At 42.1% G+C, this 15,980-nt stretch overlaps 1 protein-coding gene across 1 annotated transcript in view; it reads right to left on the reverse strand.

Moving 5' to 3' along the window:
- Positions 1-9,392: 9,392 nt before the first annotated feature.
- The window catches only part of NDUFAF6 (NADH:ubiquinone oxidoreductase complex assembly factor 6), a 20,117-nt gene continuing 13,529 nt past the window's right edge, over positions 9,393-15,980 (reverse strand). Inside the window, exons 6-8 of the mRNA XM_023743608.1 lie at positions 15,963-15,974; positions 13,899-13,955; positions 9,393-10,934 (exon numbers count right to left, since the gene is read on the reverse strand). Of these exons, the coding sequence (XP_023599376.1) occupies positions 10,806-10,934; positions 13,899-13,955; positions 15,963-15,974 (198 nt within the window). The 3' untranslated portion in view covers positions 9,393-10,805. The remainder of the gene's footprint in view (positions 10,935-13,898; positions 13,956-15,962; positions 15,975-15,980) is intronic.

Raw genomic sequence — 15,980 nt, forward strand, 5'->3', positions numbered from 1 at the left:
TCTAAAAACGCTTGGCAACCATTATTGGCTATTTTTGGACTAAGGTCACTATTATTAATTGCCACAGTTCCATGGGCAACCTATGATGGGTTATTAGGATCCCCTGCCTGAATGAATAAGGATATATTTTGCCATCAACCGAATTGGATAAAGGTAATTCAAAGAAGACAAAGAGAAGAATTCCTATAAGGACATACACAACTTCAAAGTGTACTTCCAAACAAATTACTCCACAAAAGAGGCAGAAAGAGACCTGCTTGCATAATCTTGGATAAGTCTGTTTCACTTCACCAACTGAAGTTTCTGTTTCCTTATAATCGGGGGCGGAGGGGGGGACGGGGGGACGGGACAGAGAAGGAGATAGTGCAAATCCTTTTCCACAAGGAACGCCCGGATCTCACACAGTCATTAAAAACACTGTCCTAGAGGATCTATAACGAGGCATGGCTCATTTACTATGCCCCCAGGGCACCAGCAGCCCACCTGGCTCGGACAAAGGTTTCCTCCTCAAGGCTCACACAGCACTGCCTCCCCTCAGCCCTTCCCTATGCCCTTGGGTCTAGAGCAGTGGTTCTCAACCTTCCTAATGCCGCGACCCTTTAATACAGTTCCTCATGTTGTGGTGACCCCCAACCATAAAATTATTTTCGTTGCTACTTCATAACTGTAATTTTGCTACTGTTATGAATGTAAATATCTGATATGCAGGATGTATTTTCATTGTTACAAATTGAACATAATTAAAGCATCGTGATTAGTCACAAAAACAATATGTAATTATATATGTGGTTTCCCATGGTCTTAGGCGACTCCTGTGAAAGGGTCGTTCGACCTCCACAGGTTGAGAACCGCTGGTCTAGAGGGTATGTCCACTTATACTATTCCAATTTACAGACTCCAAGTACATACAGGAGCATGGATGTGTATGCATAAGCTTGGGGACTGAGAGAGGAGAAACCCTCCATGTTCCATTCAATTCTTCTGGGTTCTTTATCTTGATACAACCTGGGTGATGGTCTTGGTGTCATTTCATGCCCCTTGTGGGTAATCTCACTGTATTCCCTCTCAGGCATTTCCTTCTCCATAGAACACAGTATGGTGGCCCCTCTACAGTGGCTGCACCATTCACCTTCCCTCCAGCAATGTACAAGGGTTCCGATTTCTTCACACCCACACCAACATTTGTTATTTTCTTCTTCTTCTTCTTTTTAATAATAGCCATCTTAATGAATACAAAATGCCAGCAGATGTTTTTAAGATCATTTGGGTGGGAGGGCTTGCCAACACAACCTAATCAGACACCTGCCATTCAAGCTATTTATACTATAATCAGGGGGCATCCTGGTACTGCCCCTCTACCCTCACCCCAGGTATCCACCATTTATTTCTGGGACTATCGAAGCCCCTAGGCCACACATCCCAATCACCCCAGGCCACTCAGGTATCCCTCCAAGCTCCTCCTGCTCCTGAAAGGCAGGCTCAGGCTGACTCACAAATTAGTCTTTAATCACCTCTCTGATACCTTGAGAAAATGCATACACTCACTTTTTTAAAGAACATTTTTAGTATCAGCTTTACTGAGGTACAATTTATACACCATAAAATTTGTCCTTTTGCCCTAACCAGTTTGGCTCAGTGGATAGAGCGTCAGCCTGCAGACTGAAGGGTTCCAGGTTCAATTCAGGTCAAGGGCATGTATGTTGGTTGCAGGCACATCCCCAGTAGGGGGTGTGGAGGCAGCTGATCAATGTTTCTCTTTCATTGATGTTCCTAACTCTCTATCCCTCTCCCTTCCTCTCTGTAAAAAATCAATAAAATATATATGTTTTAAAATTGTCCTTTTAAAATAACATTTTTTAAGATATATTTTTATTGATTTCAGAGAGGAAGGGAGAGGGAGAGATAGAAACAATAACGATGAGAGAGAATCATTGATCGGCTGCCTCCTGCACACCCCACACTGGGGATGGAGCCTGCAACCCGGGCATGTGCCCTGACTGGGAATCGAACTGTGACCTCCTGGTTCATAGGTCGACGCTCAACCACTGAGCCACGCCAGGTGGGCATGCATCGTTTCTTTCTTCGCCATCATGATGTTATATTTGTCAGTAGAGCGCGCTGGAGAAACATGGCACAAGACAAGGGTTTTGCTTCCTGGTTCCAGCGTGTTCAATGGCAATGCGGGCCACGTCTCCAGTGTCTGGCTCTTGCAACATTGGTGCCTTCTCTAGCATTTGGGTCCTTCAGCAGCACCTAGCAGCCTGCAGTTTATTATGGCACCTCCTTCAGGTAAGCGTTCTCATATACAGCTTTCCCCAGCATCCTAGAGAATGAATTCCCAGCGCATTCTAGGGGTAGGTTTTCAGCAAGTTCCACTGGAATGGTGTGGCCGTGACTTGTCTGTCCATCAGTAAGACACAGCTGTGCCCTCTCCAACAAGGTCTGGATCTCAAATGGGGGTGGGGATATGGGAGTGCCTGGCTCTCCACATCTGCTATTCCTGCTTCTTTGGAACTCTTTTTACTTCTTGCTAGTCAATCCCTTATTATTCCAATCGCCTGTTACAGTTAATAATTCTTTAGGTTAAACTTTGATCTAATGTTCAAACGATCAAGTGGCTCCTCTCTTCCTGATGAGCTCTGCAGGACACAGGTGGCAAGTGAGACCAGGCTCTGATGGCACTGACTGGGCCAGAAGCCACCTCTTCCTCTGGGCTCTCCAGTTAACACAAGTCAACACTACTTTTTCTTTATTTGAGCCATTTTGAGTTGGGTTTCTACCTCTAGCAGAATCTCAATTACATAAACCACAAAAGGAGAAGGAACAATGAAGGTTTACCCATCAAAATGTCATCTACTTAGTCCTGGCCGGTTTGGCTCAGTGGAAAGCGTTGGCCTGCAAACTGAGGGGTCCTGGGTTCGATTCCGGTCAAGGGCACATGCCAGGGTTGTGGGCTCGGTCCCCAGTGGGAGGTGTGCAGGAGGCAGTGATCGGTGATTCTCTCTCATCATTGATGTTTCTGTCTCTCTCCCTCTCTGAAATCAATAAAAATACATTTTTAAAAATGTCATCTACTTCGGGGGCAGTATGAGAACTATTTACATTTCCACTGTGTGAAGGAAAAATTTGAATGTTAAGGTCAGTTTGAATTGTAGGACCATACTATACCAAATGGAACCAATGGATGAGACATGATCTCAGTTCATTGTGAAAGCATGAGGAAGGACTTGCCAGCAATTTAGTGGAGTGAACTGCCTTGTCCATGGCGAGGGCCCTGTCCCTGGTGGTGTTGGGGGACAAGGGGGGACAGTCACACTCAGGTAAGCTATGGAAGAGATTATTGCATTGGGTGGGAAATGCAACTAAATGACCTATGAAGTTCCTCCAGATCTAAAATTCTGCTATTAGGTTTGTGAAAATTCCTTAGCCCAAACCCCATTAGACAGTCCCAGCTAAGAGAAAACCAGACAAGGACTACATTGTGTATCATGTGAATCCCTCGGGATCGGAACTTTGGGTACTGCCAGATGTTATCATTAGATGCAAAGAAAAAGGATTAAGTCACCAGATAGGCGTGTCTAAATAAGACTTCTTGGCCCTGCAAAGAACACAATGTATGGCATGAAAAACAGGAAAGCAATTACTGTAAATAAAATCACTCTGAAAGTAAGCGTATTATTATTATTATTATTATTATTTTGGATTACAACAGCCCTCTATTTTACCCTTAGGACACCTATCAGTCCATCCCAAAGCTTTCTCAGTTTCTCTCCCTCTTCTTCCCCCTCCTAAAAGCCCCCTCAGTGTTTTTACCCCCTGTCCTCCCTGCAGGTCTTCTTCATCGGAGTAGAGCACCCTGCTACCATCTCCCTTCACCCCTGCAGTCAGGGTCTTGGGCGAAAATAAGCATATTTAAACACTTAATTTTAATTTGGCTTAAGCATATTTACCTGACTCAGAATTAGATTGCTTAAATGGGTAGGTAAATATAAAGGGTTCCAAGATCCCAGCTTCACACAAGGTATGGAACATTAAGCTGGAAGGCAGCCAACATTGATTCTGTTCCTGCTTTTTATAGTGACCTTGGGACAAGGGGGTGGGGTGGAGGGGAAGAAGAAAAAGAACTTGATTTTGCTGAGCTTTGGCTTATCCCAGTACAAGAATAAAAAAATAAAAAAAACAATAGTCACACCCACATCACAGAGTTTGTGAAAGTTAAACAGGAAATGCCTACAAAAATAGAAAACAATGTATTCATTATGAACATAATAGATATTTTTAGTCAGAATCTTTTAATGCAAAGGTTTTGGGGCATAAGTTATACTGAAAGCTGCATTATTTAGTCAGTTATTTCCCAACACCCTCTGAATTAATATAACTTTTAAAGATATCCAATCAAAACCTAGCTAGTTCTAACACATAGGATAAGTTGGTTTAACATATACCAAAAGAAAAAAACATAGCAAGTGAAACTGAAACCTATAGAAAATCAGTAACAGTGGACTCAAAGGCATAATGTACTCAGGAAGTCAGAGGCAACTTTATATGGAGTGGGCCTCTAGACCAAACATGTCATCAAATCAGATCATTCTTTTTCACTATCAATAATTTTTTCCTTGTCTGTAAGGGGAAAATATCCAACCATAGCTCCATCACAGGTTTTGTGGAGCAAAACTTGCTTTCAAGTTTAATCACTTGCTTTGTCCTTCTATTTGCTCTTGTTCTATTTAATTTTTTTGTATGCAGACCGCATCCTGAAGGGAAAATCATTTTTAAACCTAATTCTTATGGATATCCTCACCCCAGGAACGTTTTGTGATTGTTTATTTACTCCTTACACAGGGGGAGGAAAGGCAGGAACTGGTTAGAGGCAAGAAGGGTCGGGACTGCCCCAGAATTAAACCTTCAGTGTCTGGTCCGTTAAAATCAGTTTCTAGAGCACATAGATCTATCCATGTTCAAGTCACTCCAAAGCCTCATGTATGATTTAGGGATCATCATCCGCTGCCCAGACCATCACAGAAGAGTCTCAACACCCTGCAGCTGAAGGGAAGGGGCTTGGGAAACCACATTTGCGATGTTCTCCTAAAGCAGGGGTCCTCAAACTTTTTAAACAGGGGGCCAGTTCACTGTCCCTCAGACCATTGGAGGGCCAGACTATAGTTTAAAAAAAAACTATGAACAAATTCCTATGCACACTGCACATATCTTATTTTGAAGTAAAAAAAACAAAACGGGAACAAATACAATATTTGTATGTGCATGTGGCCCGTGGGCCATAGTTTGAGGACCCCTGTCCTAAAGCCTGGAGCCGTGAAAGGAGACCAAAGAAAGCATCGGTGATCACTTGCAGATGCTTTATTATAGGAAACTAGAGGCCTGGTGCACAGATTCATACACATTGAAAGTAAATTAATTAGAAGGTGGCCGGCGGGGCGGGACTGGGAGAGACGGGCTGGACACACCCTGGAGCCAACCTCCTGCGGGCCCTCCCTGGCCGGCCGCACCTGGGGAGGCACCGGTGCTCAAAGGGCATCTGCTGAGTGAGTGGGGTCCCTCCCGCAGGTGGGGTCCCTTGGCCTGGCCTGCGGGGATCAGGCCAAAACCCCGCAGTCCAACATCCCCCGAGGGGTCCCGGAGTGCGAGAGGACACTCTGCAAAGTTGCTTTTGCTTGGCAGCTCTTGCGTTGAGGTTCTGCCTCCTGGTGGTCATTGTGCATCATAGTTACTGGTTGAATGGTCAGCTTTTATATATTCTCTCTCACACACACACACACACACACACACACACACACACACACACACATTGGAGATGAGACAGAAGTGGGGTGGCTAGGCATAAGTAGAACTCAACTCCAAGGTGGGTGTGTGCCTCCTGCAAGCCCCAGTGTGAAGGCTTGGGCCCTGTAACCTGGAGTGAAAAGATGGGAAAGGTGGAACATCCAAGAGGCGGGTCTCCAGAGACCATTGCTAGAGGAGCTCTCCTCTCTGTGTAGAATAGGGGAGGTAGCAGGAACTCAGCACAGCTAACCTCTTGCATGAACCATAGAAATGTTGGCCGGTCAGGGGCATCGAGGGAGTGGAGTGTGGAGGCTGACACGGTGAGCGCAGCCATTTTTGTTGGCTAGCAACTCAGGAGAGTGGTGGCTGGGGGTGGTCCATAGAACACACCCTGAGAGGGAAGCCGGCATTCAAGGAAACCAAATCTCTCTGGATTGGGGTGGTGCCCCCACGGCGTTGGCAACGTGGTGGCACTGACATAAGAAAGGCCTCAATTATACTAAAGACTTTGAGGTCTCCATGTTGGAGGATGGATCTGACTGAAATCTACCATTCCTTGGCAGACCCTGGTTGCTAACTGGGTTCAAATTTTTAAAAACAGAGTCTAGCATGTATTTCTACACAGAGTCCCGTCACCCAACTTGCACTTCTGGGAAGCCTATGAACTCCCTGCCCCTGCACTGAACTCCCTGCCTGCACAGTGTTTCTGCCATCTGAGCCAGCCCTTATTAAAGAGTTCCTGGAATCCTATTTCAACTAATAAGACTGAGGCTTTCCCCACACAATGGGAGTGCCCAGCTATAGGGTCCTTCAACATCTTCACCAAACAGAGCAGCTCCACTCTGACCTTTTCAACCAATCAACTGCATGTATTTGGAGTTCTCATTTGCATGAGAATTGCATGAGAACTGACCAATCAGGGACCAGAGGCAGGACCTTCTGTCCATATAGGCTCCCTCCACTCTGGCTATGGGAGCACACTTTTCCTTCCCAGCGAAGGGGGAAGACTGCATTTTCCTAGCTGTGCTAACACACACCTGAGCTGTCTTCCCGGAGCGGAGCAGAGTAGACCAGCACAGTGCAAAGTGATGGGCCTGCAGTGGAGCAGAGCTGTCTAGCTGGCGAGGGACCTGGCCCCCAAAGCATGGCTACACTTTACTACAGAAAAAGTTACATATTTAATAATTTATTGTGCCAAATGCCATTCCTTTTGTTTTTGAACAAATTCTTTTATCTGGTACATACAGATATGAGAAAATTCATGTCCATTGAAGGTTCCTAATTTTTAAGAAATAACTTTCCAGTTGCCCAAGAAGTATATGTTCATTACAAGAAAAAGGTAGAGTGGTGTCGGAAACTATCTATCGTCTTCACTAGCAGAGAAGAGTAGAGACCCCCAAAAGCTAGTGACCTTTGAAGCCCTAGCAAAGGTCGGAGCTGTGCACCACCCAGTTAATCTAGATAATGGTAGCTGAAGCATCATCCCCACCTTAATTCACTTAATTCCTTAGATACTCTTGTAAATCCTTGTTGATTAGATATTCTGCCTCTTTCTGGAAATTGTCTGCTGATGAGCTAATCTGTGTGTCATTGAAATCTCCTTACCTAAGGGCTACTGGCTACTCCAGATCAATAAAAGGTTGGAGCAGCCTGAGCATCAGTGGAAGTCCTTCTGGACTTGCCCGCCTGGTCCCCCAATATTTCCAAATTATCTCGTGCCTTTTCTCTTTCATTTGTGTGCAGCCCCTCTTTCAGATCCCGAACCCTAATCCACGCAGGACGTGGAGGGAAACACACCCGACAGAGTGGTGTCCAAGTTACTTAACATATTCTCAGTCACTCCCCGAACTCCTCTCCCATTCTTCCAACTCACTTCCAATATCCCTCCCAGTTCTGGGTGCATGTGGTTTTGTGCCTGGTCCTCCTTATAGGCACAAACAGTAGGATACTTTGTTTTCAATACCTGTCTGCATGTTTACAACTCTGTAGACCTTTCTGGACAAGGTAATCGATTAGGTCAAGCATCTGCAGAGATGTCCTACTTATGAGCTAAACCAATCTAAGGGCACCTAGAGATTTGCTGACACAGGCAAATATCAACTCCCAAGTCTTTTATCTTAATTCGAAATGTTTCACTAGACCAGGAGATGTGGCTACTTTATATTCACAAACTTATTTACTAAGAACTCTGAACATTATTACATTGTTTTCACTTTAGAGCCAAAAATTAAGTCTTGACACAGGCTATCCATTCTGCCTTTGCTGGTACTGCTCTCTCAGCCAGGCCTTCCCATCTACACCCAGTCCCCAAACCCTGGCTCCTACCCAACTTTCTTGACACTTCCCACATGCCATCTCCTTTGGGAAACCTTTTTCCTCCAAAGTGGTGCTGTGCCCCTCATGCATACACCACCCAGTGACCAGCACTTCATATCTATTTCCTTTGCCTAGTTCCCTCCCACCTAATTTGTGGTTAGAATTTATGTAGTAACCATACTTTTTAAACCTAATTTGTACCTAAAATTTATGTAGTAAATTTTTCTGAAAAAAGTTGTCCCTTGAACTCTTCAACTTGGCAATTTATTTTACCATCTCAAGAATGGTAAAGATACATGGGTTGGGCTTTGGCATTAATTAAAGTAATGTAGGTTTGACATCCAGCTCTAGTACTAATGGCTGTGTGACCTTGAACTTAACATCTCTTGAGGCAGTTTTATCATTTCGAAAATAAAGACCTACTTCTCTGTGAAGATTAATGCATAAGAGTGCAGAGCACACCACCTGTCCAACTCATGCTTGGTGTTAGCTGCTGTTGAAGTTCTCAAGAGTAATTTAATTTCATCAAAAGGAGAGATTTAACCAAAAGGAGGTAAAGAATAATGTCAGTTGATTGGGAACTACCCAAAATATATTTTATAATAATTTGCAACTTGACCTACATTGAGATTAACCTGTAATTTTTACTTAACATTTGTAATTTATTACACTCCACAGAATCAGTATCAAAATACATCTTAAATGGTTTGAAAATGTATCTGACTCCTTTAAAATGCTCTAATAAAAAAACCCAGAGATGTGAAAAATGAAAAAGAATGTTGGCACCATCTAAGGGATTATATTTTATGCCAGGAAATGAATAGAAGAGTAAGTGTCTCTGAATAAGATCCCATCTTAATCTCTAGGAGACTGGAAACTTCAGTTCATTCAAATCTCTACGCATCAAATTTAAAATGGCTTAGAAAGTATTTTGAAACTATTTACTTACTAGTAAACTGACTTCTGAGCCAGTAAAAAAATCCAGCAATCCAACGGAGTTTAAACCCTTCTTTGTAAGGTCCTTAGATAAGAACCAAGATGCTTAGCAGCTGATTGCTGCCACACTGAACCTAGGAAGACCCACAGACAATGCTAACAAAGACTATCCCTAATCAAGTCTTCAACCCTGGATCACTCAGAATCCCAAGGGGAAATGTGTCCCATTTCCTTGTACTTGCCTTTTTCAGATAAGCTGAAAAGCTCTATAAAGCCACAGATTTAAACACAAGGATATTCTTTCAGCATCAGGATCAACCAAGAGTCTACTTAGCACATATAATCACATTGCACATTCATTCAATTATACATTTATTAACCTCTACTTGCTCTAAATCAGAAGCCATTCTAGGTGCTGGGGATCCCAAGATGAACAAAACAATGTATTCTTACCCACAAGCAGCTCTCAGTTTTTTTAAAAAGTATTTAAAAAATATATATTTTTATTGATTTCAGAGAAGGGAGAGGGAGAGAGATAGAAAAATCAACAATGAGAGAGAATCATTGATTGGCTGCTTCCTGCATGCCCCACACTGGGGATCGAGCCCACAACCTGGGCATGTGATCTCCTGGCTCACAGTCTGATGCTCAACCACTGAGCAACACTGGCCGGGCCAAAAAACAATAATATTTTAAGCCACAGTTGTAGTAGGCACTAAGCCATAGCTGAAACCAAAGGCTCAAGAGAGATGGGCTATGGAACAGTACATGGGAGGTGTGAATGGAAAGGAGACAAGACCACTGAAGACAGGAAAAGGAAACGGGGGCATAATCCTGGCCTTGGGCGTCAGGGACTCACTCAGAGTCTAGACCTGCCATTACCAGCAATGCAAACAATTTTGTTTTTGCAACTAGTGTGTATTTTATATTTTAAAATTTTTAATCACCAAAAAATTCTTTCTTTCTAGTTTTAAAGATCAAATGAGACCACTGATGAAAGTATGTAGCCCAGAGCTGATCAGTGGGAAGATCAACTAGTATACACGTTTTTAAAAATGCAGTATTCCCTAATGAATGTTCAATATAATTGTGCTAATATACTTCACATTAATACACTTTATGAATACAACTTTGTTCATGATCACAATACAGAATGAGAGAGAGTGAAGCAGCAGGGTTCCCAAAAAAGTAAAAGCTTTCAAATCAGCCAGACCTAAAATCGAAATAGGGTTCCAGCTCTTGACAGCCAACTGCCTTACCTTACAGAAGCTATTTCACAGGGTTGTAAAGATGAAATGTTAGGGATAAAATCCCTCAACATAGTGACTGACACTCCTCAAGTATTAACTTCACTCTCTGGGACCCCTAAATAAATTCATTTCACACCTGTCCTGGCACTGAGTTCTGGCTCTCCAAATGCAAAGCCAGCACTATCTAGTCCCTGTCCCCCCAGGGTGAGGGAGGGAGGAGACATTCTTCTCTCTGCCCCCTGGTGGTGCAGCACGGCTCCACCTGACAGGGATGGGACAGTAGACACTGTCTGGGCTGGTGGAGACAATGGCAGTGTCTGAGGCAGAATCTCAATAATGTTTTGGCCCCCAAGCCCCACAGTAATTTCTCATCAATTCTATAAGCTATTCACACCCATCCAATAAATTCATTTTTGCCTTAAGTAAACAGTCAGTACCTGCTGTTTATAAACAAGAACCCTGACTAGTATACTTTTGTAAAACTAATAAAAATAAATTAGTATCAGTGCCATGAGATTATTTTTAGTATCTTCTTCTCCATGACTGAATATACAAAGACAACGGAAGTAATGTATTCTTCTGCTGTAAAGATGGGTGGAATATATCAAAATTTACTTGTTGAATTTTCTTTAAATAGTCCTCCAGAGCAACCTGGAAAAAGAGAAAAATGGTCACTAGATCATAGGATGATTAAGTCTTTAAAATAAACTAAAGAAACAGTAACAGTATTAAGGCTATTTTAGTTTCCCTGAGGTGGTCTTTAATATACTAAGAATTTAAATGAGAATTTTAAAAGGGAGAGAGAAAATAAAGACATCTTCTAAGAAATTTATATTAGGCCGGTGAAACAGGATCATAGAACTAGTACTGGAAATATCATAATTTATACTGTTCTGGTCAAAATGTAAAAGATCAGAGAAATTACAGTTTACCAGGTTTTTTTACTAGACTGCAGAATATAAAAGGGATGTTTCAATCAAGGAGAATGAACACCACGCCAAAAAAATGCATTGTATCATGAAGAACTCAAGCTGTTTGTTTAAAAGATTATATTGTTAAAAAGTTTAGTGGATCTGCATGCTCTTGCAAGAAAACGATTTGCACCTAAGGAGAACAATCACAGGTCCCTACACATGTCACCCATGCTTCCCCCATCACAGAAAACTTGACAAACTTTCATTGTGATGGGGGAGCAGGTTGGAAAACACTGACAATGACAATGTTTGTTATTTTATGGTTCTCACTTATTTCTACTAATTTATAAATTATTTATTTCAGTAACTTTCTTATACAGAGAAGCCACTTGGTTTTGCACTGAACACTTCCAAAGGCACCACTCCCTTCTCAGTCCCGTGCGCAGCTCCCCTAGAGTTCCTCAGCACAACCTGTGTGATCCAGAGATCATGCTTGTGGAGTCTCTAGAGCAGAGGTTCTCAACCTTCCTAATGCCGCGACCCTTCAATACAGTTCATGTTGTGGTGACCCCCAATTTCACTGTTACAAATTGAACATAATTAAAGCATAGTGATTAATCACAAAAACAATATGTCATTATATATGTGTTTTCCGATGGTCTTAGGCGACCCCTGTGAAAGGTTGTTCGACCCCCAAAGGGGTCGTGACCCACAGGTTGAGAACCACTGCTCTAGAGTATACAGAGGAGGAAAAGAAAACAAAAAGGATTGGATTTTCTCCTAAACACTTATATACAGATGAGTGTAGACATAAATACATTCAATATCTACTTTTAAACCCTAAACTTATACATATATGCATAACAGGAGATATGTGCATGAATGTGAACAGCTGCCTTGTGTTATATAAGCAAAACACCCAGAAATTCTTTGACAAAAAAAGATAAACTTCACACAATGAAATTTTATGTTGCAGTAAAATAAATGTGCAATAGCTATATGTAATAATATGAGTAAATTTTAGAAACGTGTGTGTGTAACCTAGAAGACAAACAGAAATGACCCATTTTTATAAGCCTCAAAAACAAAAGTAAGCAACATCCTGTTTAGGATTACATAAAATGGGAAAAGTTTTTTGGAAATAAAAGCAAAATCATAATAAATACAAAATTCAGAATGGCTTTTTGGAGGAAGAAGGCAGAGGCAGTGTACTTTAATGGTAACATTCTAGTTCCTGGGTTGAGTGGTGAATTTGTGGGTGTTCATTATGTTATACGTTATCATACATACATACATATACAGGTATGTCATATTCATTTGTAAATATCAAATATTAAACATTTCAAAAGAGAGAACATATTTTAGTGCAGTTTCTTCTACATTTAAAAACAGAGCTCATGTTACAGTTCCCCCAGTGATTCTAAAGGGCATCCAGAGTTAAGAACATTATTCACAGAAGTGAACAAAACAGACAAAGTCCTTGGCCTTCATGGGAGCTTAACTTAAAGAGTAAATTAAAAACAGATGATGGTGCATCCTCAAATATCATTAAGACCTAATAACCAAATAACCATTAAAAATGGTGACAGAGAACAGTGTATGTTGACACAGAAGGAAATGCTTAACACCCCATTTATACAAAAATATACATATGTAATTATATGATCATAAAAAGTCCAGAAAGATAAACAGACTCTCTCTCTGGAAACGATGGAATTGAGAGAGGATTCTTATTTCTTCCTTTGCCTCCTCTAATACGCTGTGAACATCTAAATTATTAATGTATTACTTTGTAATAAGCAAACCCAGTAAAGAAATAAAATGATTGGGAACACTCAGATCTGAGACCTAGAAGATCTGAAAGGGTAAAAATGAATCTTTAAATATATTTTTGGGGAAAAGGTAGAAGATATGTTTGGTATTGTAGAAAATGCATGAGTTTTCAATTTTTAAAGATCACAAATCTTTGAACTTTGGTTTTTACCTATAAAATAAAGGAAATCATGCATAAGGATGATTAGGAATAATGTCTGAAATGACCTAATTCAGAGCCTGTCCTGTAATAGGTGCTAATTGGAAGCTATTCTCATTTCTTTATATATTTTTCAACAATTCCCTAACTTGGCTACACATCAGAAGCATCTGGGGAACTTATTAAAATCACAGTTTCTCCTAGGAGTTCCCCCTCCTCAATCCCAAGTGTTATTTAGTAAGAACACCCCAGGAATCTGTATGCTTTCAAAGCTTTCCCAGGTATATGATGCGGCAGCTCAGCACTGGTCCATGAGCCACACTGCTCAGGAGCCAGTGCTACAATGTGGTCCCAGTGGAGAAAATATTACTAGAATAATAAGTAGTATTTATATAGCTATAAGCAGCTTAACAACCCTACAAGACAGTGTCCCACATGATTCCCATTTTACCTACGAGTATACTGAGGAACATGGCGGTTAGGGACCTTAAACCCCCACGGCTAGTAAAAGGCAAAGCAGATTCAAACTGCTGCTCTCCTCACTGGCCTCTGGGAAATACAGGCATGGCCATTGCCTAAAGCGGAAGGCAACTAAGAAACCCACCACAAGGAAGAGAAACAAAAATAAAGCCACCAAACTAAAGATGTGCATTTGAATCTCATAAAACAAAAAAAGGTCATATACACCTGCTTCATTCATTAAGCAGCCTTCCCTGTTAATCTACTTACCGTCTGAAGAAAGGCAGGAAATGCCTTCACAGGAACACTTTTGTGGAGGGACCTAGCCTAAGAAGGAAGACAAAAGGAAACTGGTTTGAAATATAAATATTTCTGGAAATAAACACTCTCTCTCAGAAAGTGAACACAAAGCAACTGGTCATTTAACAATACAGCTAGGGCCTCTCCCAAAAGCAAGAAAACAGCTCTCACTCCTGCAGATTACAATTAATTTCTTAAGCTTAAAGGACTCAGGAAAAAGAACTGTATTAAGAATTCCATTCTCCCTTACCAGTTGACTTTGGCATTTTCCGGCTGTCTTATAACATCCTGTAAGTTTGACCCTCCAGCTCTGTGGTTGGGGGTAAATGAAGAAAGACCTGTGTTCACAAGTCCCAGCACCTCCCAGCTTAGACGGTCATTATCTCCTGTTTAGATGAATAGAAGATCCTCCTAGCTGATCGTTCTGCTGTGTTCCCCAACCTTTAAATCATTCCACACAGCCAGCCAAGTTAATGTTCCTAAGTCACTGTTTTATGTTTATTTTCTTTAACATATGTCCCTCATTGAGCAAGTCTCAACTATGCATGTTGGGATTCAGAGGCCTCCACACCTTGACTAACCTCATCTAACTCACCTCCCTACTTCTCTGAACTAGGAATCCCCGAAGCTCTCAGGCTGATGCCCACCTGCTCTCACCAAGCCCACCCGTTTCCAGGCCTTTGTGTACACTGTCAGATACCACCTCTGCTTCCTGACTCACATCTTCACCCCTCCCCTCTGTTTCACCAGTCTACTAAAATTGCTCTCTTCAAAATCATCCACACCCTACTATTCACCCTAACTCTTTTCTCTTCATCTCCCTGTAGCATGCACAGTTTTCCTACTCCCCATTCTTGGAATTTGTTCCTTCCTTGGTTTCTAACACACTGACTCTCAGTTTTCCTACTTCTTTGATCATTCTTTCCTTCTTCTTCCTAAGAAATGGCACTTTCTCCTTCCACCTGAGGAATGGAGGTGGGCCACAAGGTTCTGCCCTAAGTCCTCATCCAGATGTACATTCTCCTTGGGCAACGACATCCAAACTCAGAGCCTTAACCATTTCCTTCCATGTGGATGGCTCCCAAATCTCTCTCCAGTTCTCATCTCCTTTCAAAGTCACAATCCTGTATTCTTTAACAGCCCATCTCCCTAAATGTCTTCTAATCCCCTTCTATTCATTGATGTCCAGCAGCTAGTCTGTCTACTGATCCTAGTGTGCCACTGCTCTTTTACTACTATAGTCTTTGAATGGCCCCATCACCATCTCTACTTGAACTCTGTGCAGCCTTCAACTTCCCCTCTTCCTGATCCTGCCACAATCCAATCAGTTATCAAGTCTAGTTGATTCTAGCTCTGGGTTGTGTGCGTGTGTGTGTGTGTGTGTGTGTGTGTACATACATAAACATCCACCTTCTCTAAATCAGACACTCTTAAATGTGGCAAAAGGAGATTATTCACTAGTGATTATTATTAGAGCAGCAGGATGAAAGCCAAATTACAGCATGAAGTGTCAGGGCGGTGAGGGCCTTGAGGTAACAATGAATGCAGACCACTTATTCAAAAAAGGTTAATTGTGAGGGAAAAATAAGAAACAGGAGGGTCCACAGGATGCCGATAACTTCAGAAGGCAGCAGCAACAAACCAGAAGATAAGAGAGACAAGTTATCGGAGAGGCCAACTGAAAACCCCAGCTGGGACCCTGAGCATGCAAGGTCCTGGGAAGGGAGGAGAGGCATCAGCCCTGCAAGGCAGAAAGACACGCCGCCCGAGAGGCAGAAATGGTGAGTGATGATCAGAGTGGGACCTAACTGAGGAAGCCCAGTAAAGGGAGCACACATTTGCTGAAAGGGAGAAAGCGGTATTTTTTAAAAGTGGAGAAAGTTTACAATAGTCCCTGAGATAAATCCACTGGGATTTCAATGAAAGTTGGAATACAGTCTGCCAAGTAGGGAACAGTATGATCTAGGAACAGCCACACCTAGAAAGGATAGTTTCCTAAATGATTTGGGGGGGGGGAAGGGGAAGGCTACTTACATGCTTCAAGTGCAAGTG

Source organism: Myotis lucifugus, unplaced genomic scaffold (assembly GCF_000147115.1).
Source record: "Myotis lucifugus unplaced genomic scaffold, Myoluc2.0 scaffold_403, whole genome shotgun sequence".
NCBI lineage: Eukaryota > Metazoa > Chordata > Mammalia > Chiroptera > Vespertilionidae > Myotis > Myotis lucifugus.